Here is a 19,430-nt window from a genome sequence, read left to right as displayed (position 1 = left end):
ATTGTAAAACAATACATACAAAGAAAAGGACTACAGTACGTTCACATTATGAAGGGTATTATTGTCATTTGTCAGGTATCAAAACTACAATTGTAATACTAACTGAATGTATAATAAATATCTACTAGCAAATGGAATAACTTCACCTGCATATACTGTAACATGTTGATTGCATATGTAATAACATCATTAACATCCTTCTGGTTTGCTCTTGATACCCTTTTCTTGTAATTCTGGAATGATTTCTACATTGACAACTTGTCTGGATTTGGTGGTGTGATATAGATTAAAGGTACTTTTGTAGTTACCTTTGTCCATTCATTTGTCTCAGGATCATATGATTCCATTGTGTTCAGATATGTTTGTCCATCATATCCACCAACTGCATATAACTTATCTCCAAGAAGGCATACTCCGACAGCATCTCGAGGCAAGTTTAGTGGTGCAACAATTGTCCATGTGTCTGTTTTTGGGTCATATCTAAAAAAATATATAATAAAAACATTATATATATATTCTTCTTAAAATCTTAAAATATATCAATAATTTAATGACATGCGCTTGTCAAAAGCTTCAGTGAAGAAAATTGTAAATGATCATGTTTTTTGGGGCATAGCAGGAACACCAAGAAAAGATTCAATAACTCATAAGTTAAAATAGTTGTGAATATGATTTACTAAAATGTGAATAAATACAGATTAATAACAGCAATGTAAATGTCCTATTGTGTGCTGCACATGATTGGCTGTCCCAGACTCACAAATGAATTGACTTTATATTGAAGTACCTCTCCACGCAGTCTGAAAGCCGTGAGCAATGACTGGAAGCTGGAGCATCATGCCCCCCGACCGCATATAGAAAACCATCACATGCTGCGACTCCTACACCTCCTCTTCTCTTGGACATTGGTGAACACATACTCCATTTATTAGTGTGAGGGTCATAGCACTCCATTGAACTGAGACAGGAACTTCCATCACGGCCACCAACAGCACACAGTCTGTTAAAATGATGTCAGTATAATTTAATTTACGTTTATTACAGACAAAATGGATGTTATGAATCAATTACATATACAATACATTTGAAAACAAATGTTCTATTGCAACCATGAGTAGCTCATTCCAAATTTAGGAGAAGGTGTGCGCCAGATCCCATGGTCATGGATAGGACAGGGCATTAAAGTCAAGCCTTCACTATCTACAGTGCAATATAAAACTAGGTGCATCTAGGTAATCCCTCCCCAGAAGATGCAAGAAAGAAACTCAGTTTTTATATAATAGTGACTGATATCCTCATCTACATAAGATAACATGCTAATTAATTTATCATATACATATGCATAGGCAGCAATGATTAGAAACGTAGCTGTGCCTTGGGTTTTAAGGAATCTACCTACTTTCCATTTAAAGCTGCCACTCCAGCCGTGCTCCTGGCAGTAGACATACTTGCAACAAATGTCCACTGCTGACTTTGTGGATCCCATCTCTCCACTGTGTTCAGGTAACTCCAGCCATCATGGCCTCCAACAGCATAAATAGGGCCTTCTAACAGTGTTACTCCTTGAAACAGAACAGAAATGGTGCAACAGAAACATTAGGCATACATTTTGCCCTTGAAGACATGCCCTCCCATACGCACTTTTATAGTATTTTGTCAAACCTTTTTATTAGTTACAGTATAATTTTCACCACTCCCAATTTAATTGAGACCCTTTTTAATGCACTGTCTTCCGTGTAAAGGTATGACATTATAAGCACCTTCTCCATGTCTTTGTAAGTACCATAAAAAAGACCAAGAAAATAGACTTATACAAAGGTTTTTACAGTAACTACTGATTGAAGTATTATCCAGAAAATTAAATGCTTGATCCAATAATGTTTTCATCAACTTTAGATCTACACTGAATCACTAAAACCAATAGTTACATCCGATATGGAGTACCGTAGATGAGAGAATTAAATACAGAACAGATAATTATTGAAAATACAAAACAGGAAATTTCCACTTGCAAATAAAAAAAAAAAGCTAAAATCAAGGTTCCTGTGGAGACCAAAATTATTCAAACAATTTGCATAAGCATATAGAGACTGAGCATGTTTGGATTCTCCTGTAGAGAAAGATGAAATTTAAAGAAACATTGCAGTGAAAACGAACTGTTATCTACCGCCACAGAAAAACAGATTGCATGGCTTTCCACAGATAGGTATCACATATATATTCTGTAAAGGCATAATAATCAAATTGACTCCTGGAAAGTAGGTACCGGTACAAGAAAAAAATATGCTGCGAATGCTTACATTGAATTCTAACTCTGATATCACCTCCTTTCCATAGCTGTCTCCATGCCTGACAGCCACTCACAAAGACAGTCATTTACAGCTAAAAAGACTGCCCTGATGAGTTGTCACGACAGGATAAAAATGTACCTTCCAGCTCGCTGCTGCCTAGTTTGACTGACTTTCTTAAAGTAATCTGTGAACACCACATTGTACTGATACTAATTGTTAAACACAGATGAAGGATAATATGGTTTATGAATAATTACTTCATAAACCAATGAAAATAACCCCAAATGGCAACACATCCAAATCTTGGAAGTATTGATAGAAATACTGATCACCACATGTTTCTATTCACTTCTACACTTTGTATTACTATTCAACACAGACATACTGTACTGACAACCATGAGCTCTACAGATCTTAACCTTGCCATGGCAACAACATTTATCCCTTCAAAGCAAGCAATTGTGAACTGCTCATTTTGAAATTTACGTTGGGAAAAATAAATAAACAAGGTGATCTAATTTAATAAAGAAAGCGTAAAGTATTGCTGCCCTTTAACTCTGAATTAATTCTTCTTTCCCCAAGTATAGGTGCCTTTTTTCACCTGAAGAAAACAGTGTTGCAAACTCAATGTTAGTAAGGAGTAAAATAACTACTTCTAACAATAACTACTTCATGTGCAATTCTGAACAGATCACATTGCTTGTGTCCAATCCATTCTCTCGATTGCTTACTGTTCAAGATAAAGAGGTGATGATCCTTGCTTGATGTGGGCAAGCATTGTCATGAAATGGTGTTTGTCATCAAATGACTACACCAGCATAAGGACTCACCACTGAATGGAAAATCTCATTTTGGTACTGAACAGCAGTGAGGGATCCATTCCGGAGGACGTGGATGTCTGACTTTACCTGTATGCTGATTCCAGCCCACACCATTACAGATCCTACTTTATATCTATTTTGTTCTGCAACATTGGTCTGGCAGTATAATTAAGACAGAATGTGGATTTATCACTGAAGAGAACTAGTAGCCAATCATTCATTTTGACACTATCCCTAGCCCATTTTTAAATCTTCCTGGATGTGTCTTAGTGTCAGAGGTATGCAGATTAAAGGACCTCATGCTAGGCTCATGTATAGAAATTGTAAGCCCTGTTACATTTTAAAGCTTATTTCTCAATTGGGTAGTGTTTGATGGTAATCAAAGTGTGTGGTTGACTTTGACTTTTTACAAAACTTTGTTTAGAGGGTGTGGAACCTTCACTGTCAGTCTAATTAATGACTTTATTAACATTCTTTTTATTTTGCATCATTATCCATCCATTAACACAGTCATTCAATAAATGTCTCAGTATGAAACTCCCACAGGTATTTGCTGAAAACCTTGATCTCAAGCAAAAGTTCAGTAATATACACAGTATATATATATATACCTGTGGGAGTTTCTTACTGAGACACTTATTAAATGACGACTCTGTTAATGGATGGATTATATATATATATATATATATATATATATATATATATATATATACACACACACACACACACACACACACATACACACACAGTATGTACTGTATATAGACAATTCATCCATTTTATTATAGCAATAAGACACAAAAAGTTTGTGATTTATTGTCAGGGTTTTTAGTCAATTACCAGAAGACCCATTGAAGTTGCATACATGTGTAATTAACAATACTTCTCCATGTTCGTCTTTCTCTACTCCATTTAATATCTATTTTTATGGAAAATATATATTTTTCTTTTCTTTTTCCTACAATTAGAACACTTCCAAGTGTTGTTTACAAAGTTGGTTTGAGGGTGCCAACAATCTTTGAAAATGAACAAAGTTTTCTTTTGAAAGTAATTTATCACAATAATTCAACTTGGCTACACTCTATAAGTACTGCATCCGTGTAAAATGGAATCTAAAGTAAAGATTATATATATATATATATATATATATATTTAAACGTACAGCTTAATCAACTTCACTATTAAACAATTTTTTTAAATGATTTTGAATATTGCTACATCTTAAACAGCACACTAAAGATAAAGCAATGCCTGAGATTTAACTACAACTTCTATTTAATGCAATTTTTCTTTAATTCACAGCATTGATAATGAAAGGACACTTACTTAGCTTTAAACAGTCTTCGAAAAACCAAAATCATTAGTTTGCTGTGTAGTTTGTCTAATACAATGATCTTCTGAAGGCTTAAGGGTAACGAATGTAGCATAAGTGAAGTATACTATATATATATATATATATATATATATATATATATATATATATATATATATATATATATATATATGTCCCTTCTAAACTTATTTAAAATCCAGAAATACCAGTAACAGAAGGGAAACATGGCAAAATGAGGTTTCCCACAGAACAGAAATATTAAATATTTATAACAACATATGTACAATCTGTAACAACCCTGGAAATAGCAGTTCAACAATAAAAAGTCACGACAAGATTACAGAAAAAAAACTTCAATTAGCGTTCAGGATTTAATTAAATTCTTCTTACTACTTATAAGGCCCTTTATGGTTTAGGGCCTTCACACTTGCAGGAACTGTTAGTACCGTATGCCCCTAGTCATACTCTGAGATCAGCAAATGCTGGCCTTCTGGTTGCTCCAGTAAGTTGGCTTAAATCAGGAGGGGCAAAGGCCTTTAGTAGTTCTGCTCCCTGCCTTTGAAACTCTATTCCAAATCATATCAGGAATGCTGACACAGCTGACATTTTAAAATCATTTTTAAAATCATATCTGTTTGAGTTAGCTTATTTTTGAGCTGGATTGCTAGGCCGTTGGCTTCCATTTTATTTTATTGTTTTTACTGTAAAGCACCCTGGGATATGCTTGCATAAAGACAGCTATATAAAAGTAAGTTATATTGTAATGTAACCAGACTGGATATGTCCCCACCTTCCCACTGAGCTGCAAGGACACCATACATTTAGAAACCTGTATATTCAGGGCATCTTGAGAACTGTACACGTCAAGATGCGGCACAATATTGGTTGATACTTGTCTACTAGAATGGGGAGCTGTAAGGTTTTAAGGGGTTCAGTTCAAAAGGCAGGGTTAATCCAATCATAAGGGCATACAAGACTATCCTTTGGGTATGCCATTTCAAGTATGGAGGGTAGTATTTTCCCTAGAGGATAGACCTTGATGTCTACCTTTTATAAAATGTCATTTGTGTCAAATCCCTGAGGGTGCCTTCACTTAAGGTAACATTGGACTTGTGTTACTCCCTTTACTGTGGCAGGACTCATCCTACACAATGCAGAGTTCTTATGATGAAGTGTACTTTCTATATTTAATGAAGAGTACTTGAAAAGAATTCTCCCATATCCAACTTTGGGTTTCAGTCCCAGCCCTACAAGTATGACAAATTATTCAATTTTCAAAACAAAGCCCTAGGAGGAAGACTGTCCCGGCTAAGGTCATCTTTGCTTTCGCTTTAATTACCAGTCTTGCCTTCAGGGAGCCGTTAGTACAAAGTGAAAAGGAAAATTCTAATACATTTAATTGTTTTTTGAGGGCTCTGGTTGTTGAATTATTTATATGATGATATTGGAATGAGATGCTTTTTCTTCATGCTACAGCTGATGTCAGTGAATTCAAGGGATCTATGATGTTCATTTTTTACACATCCCTGATAGCCATATTACTGTCAATTTGAGCTCAAAGAATTACTGCTGTGTGCATCAAAAAGTGATGACAGAAATGGAAACCAATTTTGTTAGTTTTCCTCTCCAATTGTACATTATACAGAGAACCCTACAAATACCACTGCATTACATCTCCTCTAAACCTAAAGGTGGTCATACCAAGACAGGATTTTAGTACAATTTTCTTGATTGAATATTAGAATCTACAGTGTGAATCATTAAGGGCACCACTGGTGTCCTAAAGGGCAATATAAGAAAAGTTGTGTTAAAGTCGCTAAAGAAGAAGCTGTGGATGTACCGGTGTCTACAGTATCCCTTGCCACAATATCTTTGAACCTTGTATGTATTTTTAATGAAATCTAAAGCTGCAGGAACACAAAGTCACTTTTTCACAAACAGTTGCTTGAAACCTGGTTCCAGGAGTCTGGGAGACCTATGTTGAGGCAACTTTGCTGTATCAAACCCTAAGTCTCCCCTGGTGTGCCATGCAGTGACCTGAAACCAAGTCTCCTGAAACCAAGTTCCAAGCCACTAAGTGGCTTTGTGTTCCTTCAGCTTTATACAGAATGTACAGTACATGTTCACCTTGCCAGAGGAAAATATATGATATCAATCAATAACATTTATGAGACATGGTAATTGTCTTTTTGACAAACACTGGAATAATACTAGTCAATGTTTATATGTTTCTGTAATAACATGTCAGGAAGCTTGGACTCAATTGTTTACTGAAGGTCAGTTTAATAACATCATGATGACATTTTTTTTTAGTGGCTACTTCACAAAGACTGTCAAAGAAAGCAATAAAGCATTACAGCTGGAGCAAATATTCAAGTTCTACAATAGATCACTTTGTTCTGGTGTTCCCTCTTTGCCCCTAAGAAAATAATTATGATTTGCACAATTTATACACCTCTTTTTTAATGTTCAATAGAGATAAAGCCCCCACACGTTTAGATCCTAATTATTTCACTTAATGGGTAAAAGACCTGTCTCACAACGAAAAACCTAAACACAGCCCATCCTTGCGAGTACACACAATTGTGCACATCTACCTGTTCCAGGCTCAGGGAGACTCAATGATGGGGCTTGAAGCCACAGCCACTTGTCTGTGCCTCATGCAACTTCGAGGAGAAACACATGTCTTGCAAGGTGTATACATTTAGAAATGACTGGTTATGGAAGTTCATTGGACTTACCTCTGTTTTCACTTATGTCCAAAAAAGCTTAGACCACTTTATCATGCTTTATCATGCTTCTTGATGGTCTTTTTAGCCCACCTGGGTGTTATGTACTATACTTTAAGACACAGAATGTTATTTAAATCTGCAACTGTTTGTACTGGTCTCTCTTGCATGTGCAGTCATTTAATCAACTCTCTCTACCTGTTATGCGAATATGGTACAGTATGCCTTTAATTTAAAATGAGGATAACTTTGAACTTTAGAAAAGCAGCACACGTTTGTTTATGAAACTAGAACACCATGCCAGAGAAGTAAGCTCATTATTCAAATTATTTCACCACATTTAATTGAACAATCTTCTTCTGTTAGGGGTGCCTTTTGATTTCATAATCAAGCATCTTCGTTTGAGTTTATATGCTTGTGGTGTACTAATGCATCAGAACCTCATTGCAGTGATGTAGCTTTTTGTATAAGTAGAGGTCTTTCCCGTGAGTTAATGCAAGTTTAAAGAGTGGTGGTATTTAGATCTTCCTCCGAGTATAACTTTAATAATATGCTACCATCCTGGAAATGTAATTTGTGTTATAAACAATAACAAGTAACACACATTAAAGCAGCTCCACACCACCTGCTATCAGATTAAAAAACAACTGGGCACGTTCTACAAATGTTTATATGAGAATGGATTCCACATATCTTGTACTTACCAAGTCCATGTCTATGAGTTGACATGGGGGATACAATGGTCCAATTCTTTGATTTCAGATTGTAACATTCAACAGTGTTTAAAGTCTTCAAACCATCTCTCCCTCCAATAACATACAGATTTTCCTCAATGACAGCTACTCCAAACTGCAGCCTCCTGCCATTCATCATCCCAGCCTGTGTCCAAGAATTCGTTCTTAGGTCATATGTTTCTATGGTTGATGCACCTGGAAATACAGTCATCAAAGCAAGTCATTTAGGGTGTGACAAAATAACAGATTTGTTGTACATATACACAAAAATATAACTTCTAAGAGAGCAATGTGACCTTTTCTTTCTGTTTCTACAAAATGCTCTTTGTCTAATTTAATGTATGTCTGGGGAGGTGATATTTTTTCCTGTAGGTAACAGTCAGTTCTACGTCATATTTAAAAGCAAAACAAAGCCAACTTTTTTAACTAGTTAAAAAATATGGGGGTTGGAAATCTTTACATTTTATCTTAGCACATATGTAAATTGCATAACCTAATCAAACTAATTAAATAATGTGTTACAACTGTGAACTGGTCTGGATATATTTTATTTTATGATACCGTATGTCCCAAATGTACCAGATTCTACCGAGTCAACGTCCTGGTTTGAACGATCGCCCCACATTAATTTCCACTTTTTAATAACCCTCACAAATAATGCCTAAGGCAATATCGCGGCTTGCGTGAATAGAAAAAAAACTGCCTAGAAGTTGTTGCTCTGTGCACTAATGATTCAGACAATTGCTTGCATCATCAATGATGAAGGTTCAGATGACGAAGACGTGGACTTCGGTGGTTTCAGATCAGATGATACAGACTCCGCAGTCTGATTGACTACGCTTTCAATGCTATAGTGCTACTTTGGATTCTACGTTAATGTTTTATTCCGTGTTGTGTTTTCACACTGGACACTCTGATTTCTTACTTACAGAGATTATATAAAGCCATTTATTTTAGTGGACTGAAAATGTCACGCATTTATATATTTTTTAAACGTAACGACTTTTATTCTAGCGTTTTTCATCTACAGATGTGTTTTTTCATTATGTGCTTTTGAACTGCACACTCTAGGTTTAAAGTGTATTGTTTGTTTTGTGAAAATATTTGAAATGACAAAACAGTGGACATACTGTAGCAACTTTGAATTGTATTTCACCAGTCAATACATATGTTAACTGCACTTCTTGATTCTTTAGTGTGACTGTGTGCGGTGCTCTACCGTTGAATTTTAAGCATGCCTAATTGTAAACGTAATCTATCTACCTAATCATAATAATGCCCACACCCCAACTACAGTTGAACACTTTCATGATCAAAGTCTTTCAATTTGTATTTTATTAATAATAATAATAATAATAATAATAATAATAATAATAATAATAATAATAATAATAATAATAATAAAACATCTTTATATAAGTAACACATGAGTTAAAGTTTTGTGAACAGGACCCACCAGCACTTAACACAAAAAGATCATGGTGTTTAACTCAGCAGTTCACTAAAACTCTAATAAAGTATAACAGTAGAAAGCAAATAAATGAAATTACTTTAACAGAACTATATTGCTTTTATTATCACCCAATTACCAGAAACAGCACATTAAATTAAGTAGTTCCAACAACAGCTTTGTAGGGATATGCTAAATCCCTTGCCAATGTTATTCTAAAAAAAGTTATTTATTTCAATTAAAGTTCAATTTCTTTTTCAATGACTCTAGATTATAAATTAGCCTACACAATAATATATCATGTGTATTTGGAGCATTCAATAATAATAATAATAATAATAATAATAATAATAATTTTTACTTTATTTTGCTATTAGAAACACTATGGAAATAAACATATATTTCATTTCATTGGGCAGCAGTGTGGAGTAGTGGTTAGGGCTCTGGACTCTTGACCGGAGGGTTGTGGGTTCAATCCCAGGTGGAGGACACTGCTGCTATACCCTTGAGCAAGGTACTTTACCTAGATTACTCCAGTAAAAACCCAACTGTATAAATGGGTAATTGTATGTAAAAATAATGTGTAAAAAATAATGTAATTGTATGTAAAAATAATGTGATATCTTGTAACAATTGTAAGTTACCCTAGATAAGGGTGCCTGCTAAGAAATAAATAATAATTTAAAACCTTTGTAAATGCATAATAATTTAGTAACAACCACATAAAAAAATAAAATAAAGTGTCTCAATACTGTGCTGTTGGAAAGTTCAAAGATTAACATGTGTAGAAATAGCTTGTTACTGTATGTTTTTATGGAAATTCACATTTTATAGCAGCTGAGGAAAACTTCCCCTTTCATTATAACCAATCCTTTATATATCGCTACAGTAATCCACTGCCGTGGCTCAGTTGTTGTTATCTGCGATATCATTCTGTTCTCATGAATATATTTTCCTGGAATATGTAATAATATAGCAGGCATGGGCATTTTTGTTGTGATATCTGCCAATTGAGAAAATCAAGGCCGTACTAGCAAGGTCTTGGGTGTATCCGCTTATGAGTCAGTTATTTCCTCCTCATACACTCAGCCTGTGATTCATGCATTAGTGAACATCACAGCAGTTTCTGTTTTTTTTTTTAATACAATAATGGCTGGTTTCAGGGACCCTGCTTAGCTAAACCAGCTGCATAGATACAACTGATTATTTCATGAAGATTCACATTTTCTGTCATTTTGCACTAGATCTGGTCATATAGTATGTAAATCTGTGACTGACTGAACTGAACACAGCAAACTGGTCACATGGGGGTTAGTCATTTTTCATAATGTATACCCAGGTGTTATTTTCTTGCTGTATAATTATCTGAACTTGTTAAAAACCTCACACATCATCACATCTTTTTGTCTTGGAAGTTAGCCTCTGTTGAGTGAGTCTAGAGTTTACATTCAAACCCTGGTGGATCATCAGTTCTAAATAACAAGCAATTGTAGTGTCCGTCAGCTATGCCACTTTTCATGAAAACTATAGAATATAGCACCATGCAGTTTAAACTCTGGAGGGAAATTAGGCTAATGAAATATAATGCAAAGCGCTGACATATACTGTACAGGCAGTGCATTGAAATAAAATACAAAAATAATTAAAATTGATATACAGCAACACTGACATTTAATTGAGTATCTGGCTGTTAATTGCATTTTCTGCCTGACTGTTTTAGTACTGTTGATACTTTACATATCTCTAATCTAGTATATTAATGTTCCCTGCAAAGGCACATTTTACAAAAGTAGCAGTTAAATGATCCATGTACATCACAGAAACCTGACAATATGCTTAACAATAATGCATACTACCATTCCCTGAATGGTAGCTAAGCAGTAATTTATAAGATATAAGAATGAATGAAGTCATTAGTCATTAGAAGGTGTATGCCATTTCACTATGTCTAAGTAATTATCCAGACTCATCTCTACTGTAGTGTTACATCATTAAAGTGTTAATCATATTAAGACATTGTACGGCTGGTTGTTTTATTAGAGGTCTGGCAGAATGATTTGCAAGGGCATTGTTCTGTAAATTGGCATAGTAACAATCCTGCTGTCTTGTAATTCATGTTGCGATTACAGAGCCTATATTTTCCAAATAGGTATTACTAAAAGTCAGTTGAAGAATTTAAGAAAAGGGTCAGAACAAAACACAAAAAGAGACTGAGAAACAGTGTCATGAGGTAGCATGCACTTCTTGTATGACAATGGAAATGCATGACAACATTTGGGTATGTTAAGAAAGCCATATTTCACAATTAATAAGAAAACATGAGGAAAACATTCTATGTACATGGAGGCACAACATTTTGCAGTGTTCCAAATGTGAACCGATCAGTACAAATCTTGCCCATTGAGAAAACTTGAATGAACTTAAGATTCACGCCAGTTTCAGTTCACAATAAATTATGTGCACAACTACCAGAGCACATGCCAAAAAATCAAATTAACAAAAAAAGAGAACGCTAATGATTGAAACTACTTCTGACACATGACACTTGTAAAGTACCACGTACCTATCGTATGTTCTAAAGAATATCATTTGAGCAACTTTCTCACGCAAATGCTGGTTCTGAGCCATCTCAGAAACATCAAAAAAATTCTTAAAAAGACCCATTCACACAGCACAAAATTGCACCATCTATGCCAGTACAATACCATCATAACCCTTTCACACAACCAAAGGGATAATGAGAGTCAAACTTTCAAACATGTCAGTCAACAGATCATTCTTATAGCAACAGAAACCACTTTAACAAAATCACAAAAGAAAATGACACGGTCTTTGGCCAAAGAAGTGGATTTGGCTGTGTTTTGTTTGCTTTTCATTTTCAGTTATATTATACAATATAACAACTTGTTAAGTGCCAAATTGCAGGAGCTTCAGGCACACAATGCAATCAAATTGCTAGGTTCAGCACCCAAAAGCCTGGGCTGTGTAGAAATGCCTAAACATTTTCACTTGCATGTGATTATAGACACTATCTGTATTTAATATCACTGTAACCACTGGAAAGAAGGATCTTGTAGACACGCCACATTAACCTTGACAAAAGTAAAGACTTGTCAAGGCCGAGACCAGGATGCAGGTTCTAGTCAAAGAACATAGCTAACCAAATTATTCCAGTAAATCTTCTCTAATATGTACAGCAGGGGTTGGGAACCTTTTTTCCTATCACGGGCCATTGGCACATGATAAAATCAATCTCGGGCGACACAAGTAAAAAACAACTTAATTTAGTTAAAAACAGCACAGAAATAGAGAATATTTTTAGAAAAAAATATAACTAACTCACCCGTGTTTTGAGCTATGTTAGTGTGATTGTTGAGGTTGCTTTTCCTTGGCAAGCATTGTGATATCAGCTGGCACTGAAGATGTTGCTACTCGCAACTGGTTTTGCAAATTGTCTGTTAATCTGGCGCGCAGGCGATTCTTTGTAAGTGTAAGCTTGGAAAAAAACTGTTCACAAGAGTACGTGTTACCAAATAGCGAAGCAATTTTCTGTGCATGTCTCCTCAAGTTTGGAAATTCATTGGCACCCACATAGAGTTTGTAAAATTCTAGCAGAGGCAAATGGTTTTTATTCAGCTTGAGGTTCACTGTTGCTTTGCAGTTCTATGATTTCAGTTGAAAGTTCTCAGGTACATCAACCGCCTCAACATTTAAAGGAGTTGCAAAAATGTTTAATTCAAGTTCTTTCAATTTTAGGTCTTGAAATCTCGCACTAAATTTCTTGAGTAAATTTGAGCATGCCTTGGCTACACCACTGTTGATGTTGGTTTGTGTCCCTCAGGTGTTGGAAAATGCACCATGTTGTCTTTTTTCAGTTGGATTTCCCACAGCTTTAACTTACTTTCAAATCACTTTATGTTTGAAAGCAGGGAAGAAAGAAGCTGCTTAACGCCTTGTAATGTTAAATTGAACTCTGAAAGGTATTGAGGTATGTCGAGTTATGTTTTTTTTTTTTTTTGGAATCGCCAATTGTATTTTCTCCCTAATTTGAATGCCTGGCTCAGCGCTGCAACCTCCGTGCTGACGCAGGAGAGACGAAGACGAATACACGCATCCTACAAAATGTGTGCCATCAGCTGTCCACTTCTTTTCACTCTGCAGCCCCGCCATACAGCTACCTCAGAGCGCCCAGGATACAACTATAACTTACAACATGGCTGCTCAGTGGTGTGGAATGTGGTGCACATGGCCCGTGAAAGGAAATGACAATGCCTAGCAACCCCACAATGGGCATGTTGTTCTAAAATTAGAAACCCTGTTGCCAAATATCTACCCTACCACCCCATCGCTCACCGCCCTGAATGAGTAACGCTTAGACAGACTGAATGCGATACCTAAGTGCTATAACAAACATAGGCCAGATGAAATTAGGCCACGGGACGCAGCATATGCAATTGATGAATACCTCACTGAAGGTAATTTAGTCTTTGCCTTCATCAAACAATGCATTATTGTCTGCTCGATACTATGCATATCAACTGAAACATGATAACAGGACTTTTTCTTTTATTGTGTAATGTGGCATTTCAGTGGATTAGAAATGCAATAAAAAAACAGCAAATGTATATTGCAATTGCATGTGTAGAGTCAAATACTGAAATTAAAATTCACAAATCCAAAAATGCTGTTTTCAGAATGTAATGAATGGGCATCTGGCAAACAGCAAACTAAATGGTTCAAAGACGAACATCTTACCATTCAACTAAAGAGCAAGCACTGTAGTCGAGAGGTTAGTACGTGTCTTATGCAGATGTCAGTATTATACAACTCATCAGCCGCTAGATCCATTACAAGTTTGTATTCACCTTTGTTGTTGTCCATCCCTCCTACTGCATACAGTGCTCCAACTGTAGACTTCCTCGGTTTGGTCCGTGGACTTTGCATTAGAAGTCTTCTTTCAGGCAGGAGATGATATTTCATTGCTTCCAAGATAAGCTTTTGACATTCCAGGTCATCTTTGAAGAGAATGTTATTCTCCAGATCTGCCAGAAGCTGCAAAGAACACATATATTGTAGGCATTATACACTGTTCAGTAAAGGTTTACTGCTTTTCAGAAGGGTGAAACAATGTCGAATAAAAGGATTAGTTGACGCCTTTTAGAGGACACTTGCTTCCTTTTTAATTCTTCAATGACTGACAAATAACTCATTTATGCTTGTTGTGCCAGGGAAAGTTTTTTTTTTTTATTATTATTATTATTATTATTACAGCAGTTTAACATGAAGGATTTATTAATGATTTGTTAAATCTGTATTAATTCATACCCAAATAAGGTATAAGAGTCAGTTTTTTTTTAAATATACATGATTGGAAATGTATTTACTTTTATTTGAAATAGTCTTTTTATTATAACCTTTTTGATGCTATTTTAATGTTTTATTATGCTGTGTGTTATGTTTTCTGTAAAGCACCCTGGGGTCTATGACATAAGGTGCTATATAAATGAAATAAAATAAATAAAATAAACATGATGTATGCATTGTATACATTTAAAATATGTTTATTCAATGTGTACTATTTAAAACATAGTCTTAATTTCTAGTCTTAAATTACTTGAGAGTACATATTTTACATTCAATAATTGTAACACAAGTGCATGCTAAGTAAGATTATGGTTATGAATGAGTAAAATGATAATTAAAAAAAAAAATCTCCAAGCGATTTACCAGTAGCAAAACACACAGAGATCAAAAGCATTCCAACCCTGCAACTGGAACCAAAAACCAGGATCGTATTACTGATTATTATAAGACATTTGCTGCAGACAGGTTACGTAGGTTACATATTTTTATCTTTTGAAAATAATTTAATCTATTGTCTTATAATGAACCCAGTCTACAATTTATAAAATATGAATCTTGCCAAAGGTGTTGAGAGGGCAACATGCTATATGCTTTATTATCTAATTACGTGTATCTCCAAACCACAATTCTTTATACTGGCAGATCAGAGAAAGCAATTACAGTGAAGTTCAAAGATCAGCATTTTGTTCCAATAGAGAACTCAAATAATTGTCTTTAGTAAATGATACATGAATCGAGTAGAAAATCTGTATTATGTGTTTCTAAGTATTGCTTTTTCAGCATAATGATTCTTGAATGCAAAAACTAAACATACATTTAGATGCAAAATAATTCCCACCCAAAGACCAAGTACATAAATACACCTGAATCAATCAGAAAGAGTCAAGCAGGCTCCCAATATTTACAGCATGATATGCATATGTTAGAAAACAACCAGTTAAAATAAGGTTCACAGGGCGGGAACCAGGGCTGCGAGAGGAAGGGAGTGTTTTATACAACTTCGGATTGGAGGCTCGGCCTCTAGACAAGGGAGAGAGAAAAGAACGGGCCGAACTCCAACCGAGAGAGCCTTCCCTATGGAGTTGAGGCTAGCCCTAATGGCCTCCGGGACCCTGAAAAGACAGAGTCCTCTGACTTCTCGGAGAGTCGTTATAGGCTCATCCCCACGACTGGGTCCCAGTTAGTGACTGGGTTCGACCCTCAGAGGACGGAACGGCTCTGACGAAGCCTTGACGTAAGGAAGAAAAGAGATTACGAAGGGGGCCAACCAAGGCTTTTAAAGTGGGGCGAGTCTGGGACCGCAAGGCAGTGCAGAGCGTATATGTATCTGTGACTGCAGGGTGGTGCAAAGCGTATGTGTGTCTGTGATCGCAAGGCAGTGCAGAGCTTGTGTGCGTCTATGACAGCGGGGCAATGCAGAGATTTTGTGGGTCTATGACCGCGAGGCGGTGCAGAGCATATGTGTGTCTGTGACCGTGGGGCGGTGCAGAGCTGTATGTGTGTCTGTGACCGCAGAACTTGGCTTTCTTCTATTACTTGCCTTCAGATCAACGGTGAGAGGGCGTGATGTCGGATGGTGGCTGCTGATTGGGAGCCTGAAGCAGATGCTGTAACCAGGTTGTACTCTGGAATGCTGATAGATGGGGGCGGGGCCGGAGCTGCCTGGGCTGGGGTGAGCAATGGAGCTGCTGAAATAGAAGATGTAATGAAGGAGGGGGTGGAGATTGGCACGAGAGGCTGAAGGAGGAACTGCAATGGTGCTGGAGCGATTGTCTAAGCCATCTAAACAAGTGTTTATTGTTGACTAGGCATTGCTGGTGCTGCTGAGCGAGCAGGGGTGGGGCAGCGAGTGAAATTCGGCTTTGCCGGAGTAAAATCAAAATTATGAAAATCTCTTTAGTTCTGTAGCAGTGAAAACTGGAAGTCTACAGGATGGGAAAGTCAATTAAAAGAGCAGTGTGAAGCCTGTTTCCTAAAATTAAACTTGACAGAGACAACAACTCAGCCATTTCTTAGTACTTGCAAGCAGTCTAAATCAGAACTTTACTTGAAAATGTTCCCTTTTAGAAAAATAAAATTAGCTTGGAAAATAACCCTTAATATTGCACAACTATCAAAAGAAGAAACCATATGTGTTCACTGGAATTGATTTCTGACTACAGGCACTTGCTGTGGACCATTGAGGGCGGCTGATGTCTACTTGTACGTGGGAACTTCAGTTGTGGGGATCGGAAGTGCTAAACACGAAGACGGCGGCCATGATTGAAGTGGCGAATACTGGGCTTGAAGTAATGGAGATTGCTGCAGTGTTGGAAGCAACCCGTTTGTCCATATCATTGAGCCGTGTATTAATTGAAGCAATTGAGACGGCGATGGGGTGAATGAGGGACTTTACTTCATGTCCTCGAAAATGTTGTTATGAAGTTGAAGGATGGGATCTGTTCGGCTGCGCTGCGCTGGAGAGGAGGGGACGACCATGACTGGAGAGGAGGGAGTAGCAGATTAAAGTACAGTTATTATTGAACAACACCATACATTCGCTTCTAGCCGGGATGTTGATATTGTTGTCGTGCAGGGTTTTTAGAGTTTGTCGAGTGGCCAATCCTTATAAAATAGCTGCTCCGGGTCACAGCATATGCAAAAACAGCCAAACTCAAGAGAAAGAGCTGAGCTGTGGCTGGGTTTAAATAGGGAGTCAATGATGATAGACAGGTGAAATTAGTCAATAATGATAGGGAGGTGAAATTAGGAAGGGGCGAAGCCCTGGTTCATGCCCCCCGAACTCCATTAAAGTTAACATTAATAATTTTAAAGTAAACAAATGATTAGAAGTGCTCGGTATTAGTACATTTACATTTGTGGTCTACATGCTGATCTAAATGCTAAGGTTACAGGCTATTGCTGCAGTTATTCATCTTTCTACTCCACTAAGACTGTATTCTTACTAAATATCTTGGTTAAATGACTAGGCTAAATGTTTTAATAACCAAGAAGTCCCGGTAACACTTTACATTAAGTAGGCAATTTTGAGTGTAAGTACTGAGTAATTACGTATGTACTTAGTGTATTTACAGTGCTTTTACATATAGTTACAACCTGGGTAATGTGTATTTATGTATGCTGTTGTGTAATTATACATGAAGATATGTAATAATTTAACGACATAAGTATTTAAACATTACCTACATTGTAACTATGTGTAACTACACTGGAAATACAATGTAAGTACATAAGTAATTACTCAGTACTTACACTCAAAATTGCCTACAAGGCTGATACCGCATTAAATGTAATACCATTTTTATTTATTGGCAAACATATAATATCCCACCAGTTGTTCTGCATTGGCAGTAAATGGATAACACATGCGATGGGGTAGTTGTGTACTTGTGGAATTCTTAACAAGAGGTCTGTTTGTACTTACATGTTTTTTGGTGGCACTGGGTACATGATAATGAACAGTAAGTCAAAGAAACCAAGCCAAGCAACCCTTGGGGTTTTCTCTCACCTTTTGTATAACAGGGTACATCTTGTGCATACCACACACCATAACACTAAAGATGAGAATGCATGAATAAAGTTACTAAAACGTGTAGTCCTACAGATTATCCAGTCTTTCTTCTTATAACTCAGGGTCCCTTTAATTCTGCAGACAGGTTATTTTTCATACAGTATGTGCCAAATGCTTGCTGCCAAGTAGCTCATTGATTTTATTATTCATCTTATTGTCAATATTATTTCCTACTCCTAAACACATTTTCTTTTCATCCAATCTGAAATTAAAGTGGGTTCTCATATTTAGCTACATTTTATCCTCAGATATTACATTTGCTTGGATTTGCCATGTACTGCATATTTAATTATTAAATGGGTAGAAACCATTGCCAAAGATACTAGATTCTGATTGGCTGAGACCTTCTCCCTAGCCATTAGATATCTGGTGATAACACAACAGTGCAGAACTTCTTTCTCCGAAGTGGCCTCATCATAGTAAACAAAATCAATACGCCAACTGTAACTGTATGCCTGGGTAAACAAAACCACTCGAGTCAGTCAGTATGGCAGCAATCCCTGAGATTAGCTACAAAAGTTTTGCAGCTGAAAACACTGAAAAAGAAAAGAAAATATCAACATCTTGCCATACTGAGGTAAATGAAGCAGATTTCGACACAGAAATTAATACAACTGAGGAAAACACCAAGCGCCAGACAAAATAGGCTATGAAAGTTTTCCGTGACTGGCTAACTGAAAAGAACATTGACATTGATTTAAAAACAAAATGTCACAGCAGCAGCAGCAGCAGCTCTGTCTACTGGACAAAACCCAGACATACATGTTGAAACCATGAATGGCAACACCCACTTCAACAAGAACCATGAATGGCAACACCCACTTCAAAAAGAAACTATTATCGAAGCCACAAAAAAGAACAATATTATACAAAACAGGTTCAAATCAAATGCTTTATTGTTAAGCTAACAATTTGAGTTACGGTGGAACTACTTTTTTCTCTCAGTGGAAGGTTACACAAATAAAAAAAATGAAAGTCTTCTTTATTTACCAACAACACACTCATAGGCCCATTTAATAATAGCACTAATACACTCCAGAGTCTGTGTTATCATGCAATATCACCACTTCTCGGGTAGTTGAAGGTGTGGTGATATCTCATCATAATACACACCCTGTCATGTATTATTGTTTAAAT

The 19,430-nt window shown here is 36.4% G+C and overlaps 1 protein-coding gene across 1 annotated transcript in view; it reads right to left on the bottom strand.

Moving 5' to 3' along the window:
• The window catches only part of LOC117407461 (kelch-like protein 1), a 53,185-nt gene that overhangs the window by 2,456 nt on the left and 31,299 nt on the right, over positions 1-19,430 (bottom strand). The window contains exons 6-10 of the mRNA XM_034012525.3: positions 14,224-14,410; positions 7,879-8,103; positions 1,400-1,562; positions 788-1,000; positions 309-480 (exon numbers count right to left, since the gene is read on the bottom strand). Coding sequence (XP_033868416.1) covers positions 309-480; positions 788-1,000; positions 1,400-1,562; positions 7,879-8,103; positions 14,224-14,410 — 960 coding nt within the window. The remainder of the gene's footprint in view (positions 1-308; positions 481-787; positions 1,001-1,399; positions 1,563-7,878; positions 8,104-14,223; positions 14,411-19,430) is intronic.

This window comes from Acipenser ruthenus, chromosome 8 (genome assembly GCF_902713425.1).
Source record: "Acipenser ruthenus chromosome 8, fAciRut3.2 maternal haplotype, whole genome shotgun sequence".
Lineage (NCBI taxonomy): Eukaryota > Metazoa > Chordata > Actinopteri > Acipenseriformes > Acipenseridae > Acipenser > Acipenser ruthenus.
Note: the sequence above shows the minus strand (reverse complement) of the source record. Positions and strands in the feature narration are given on the sequence as shown.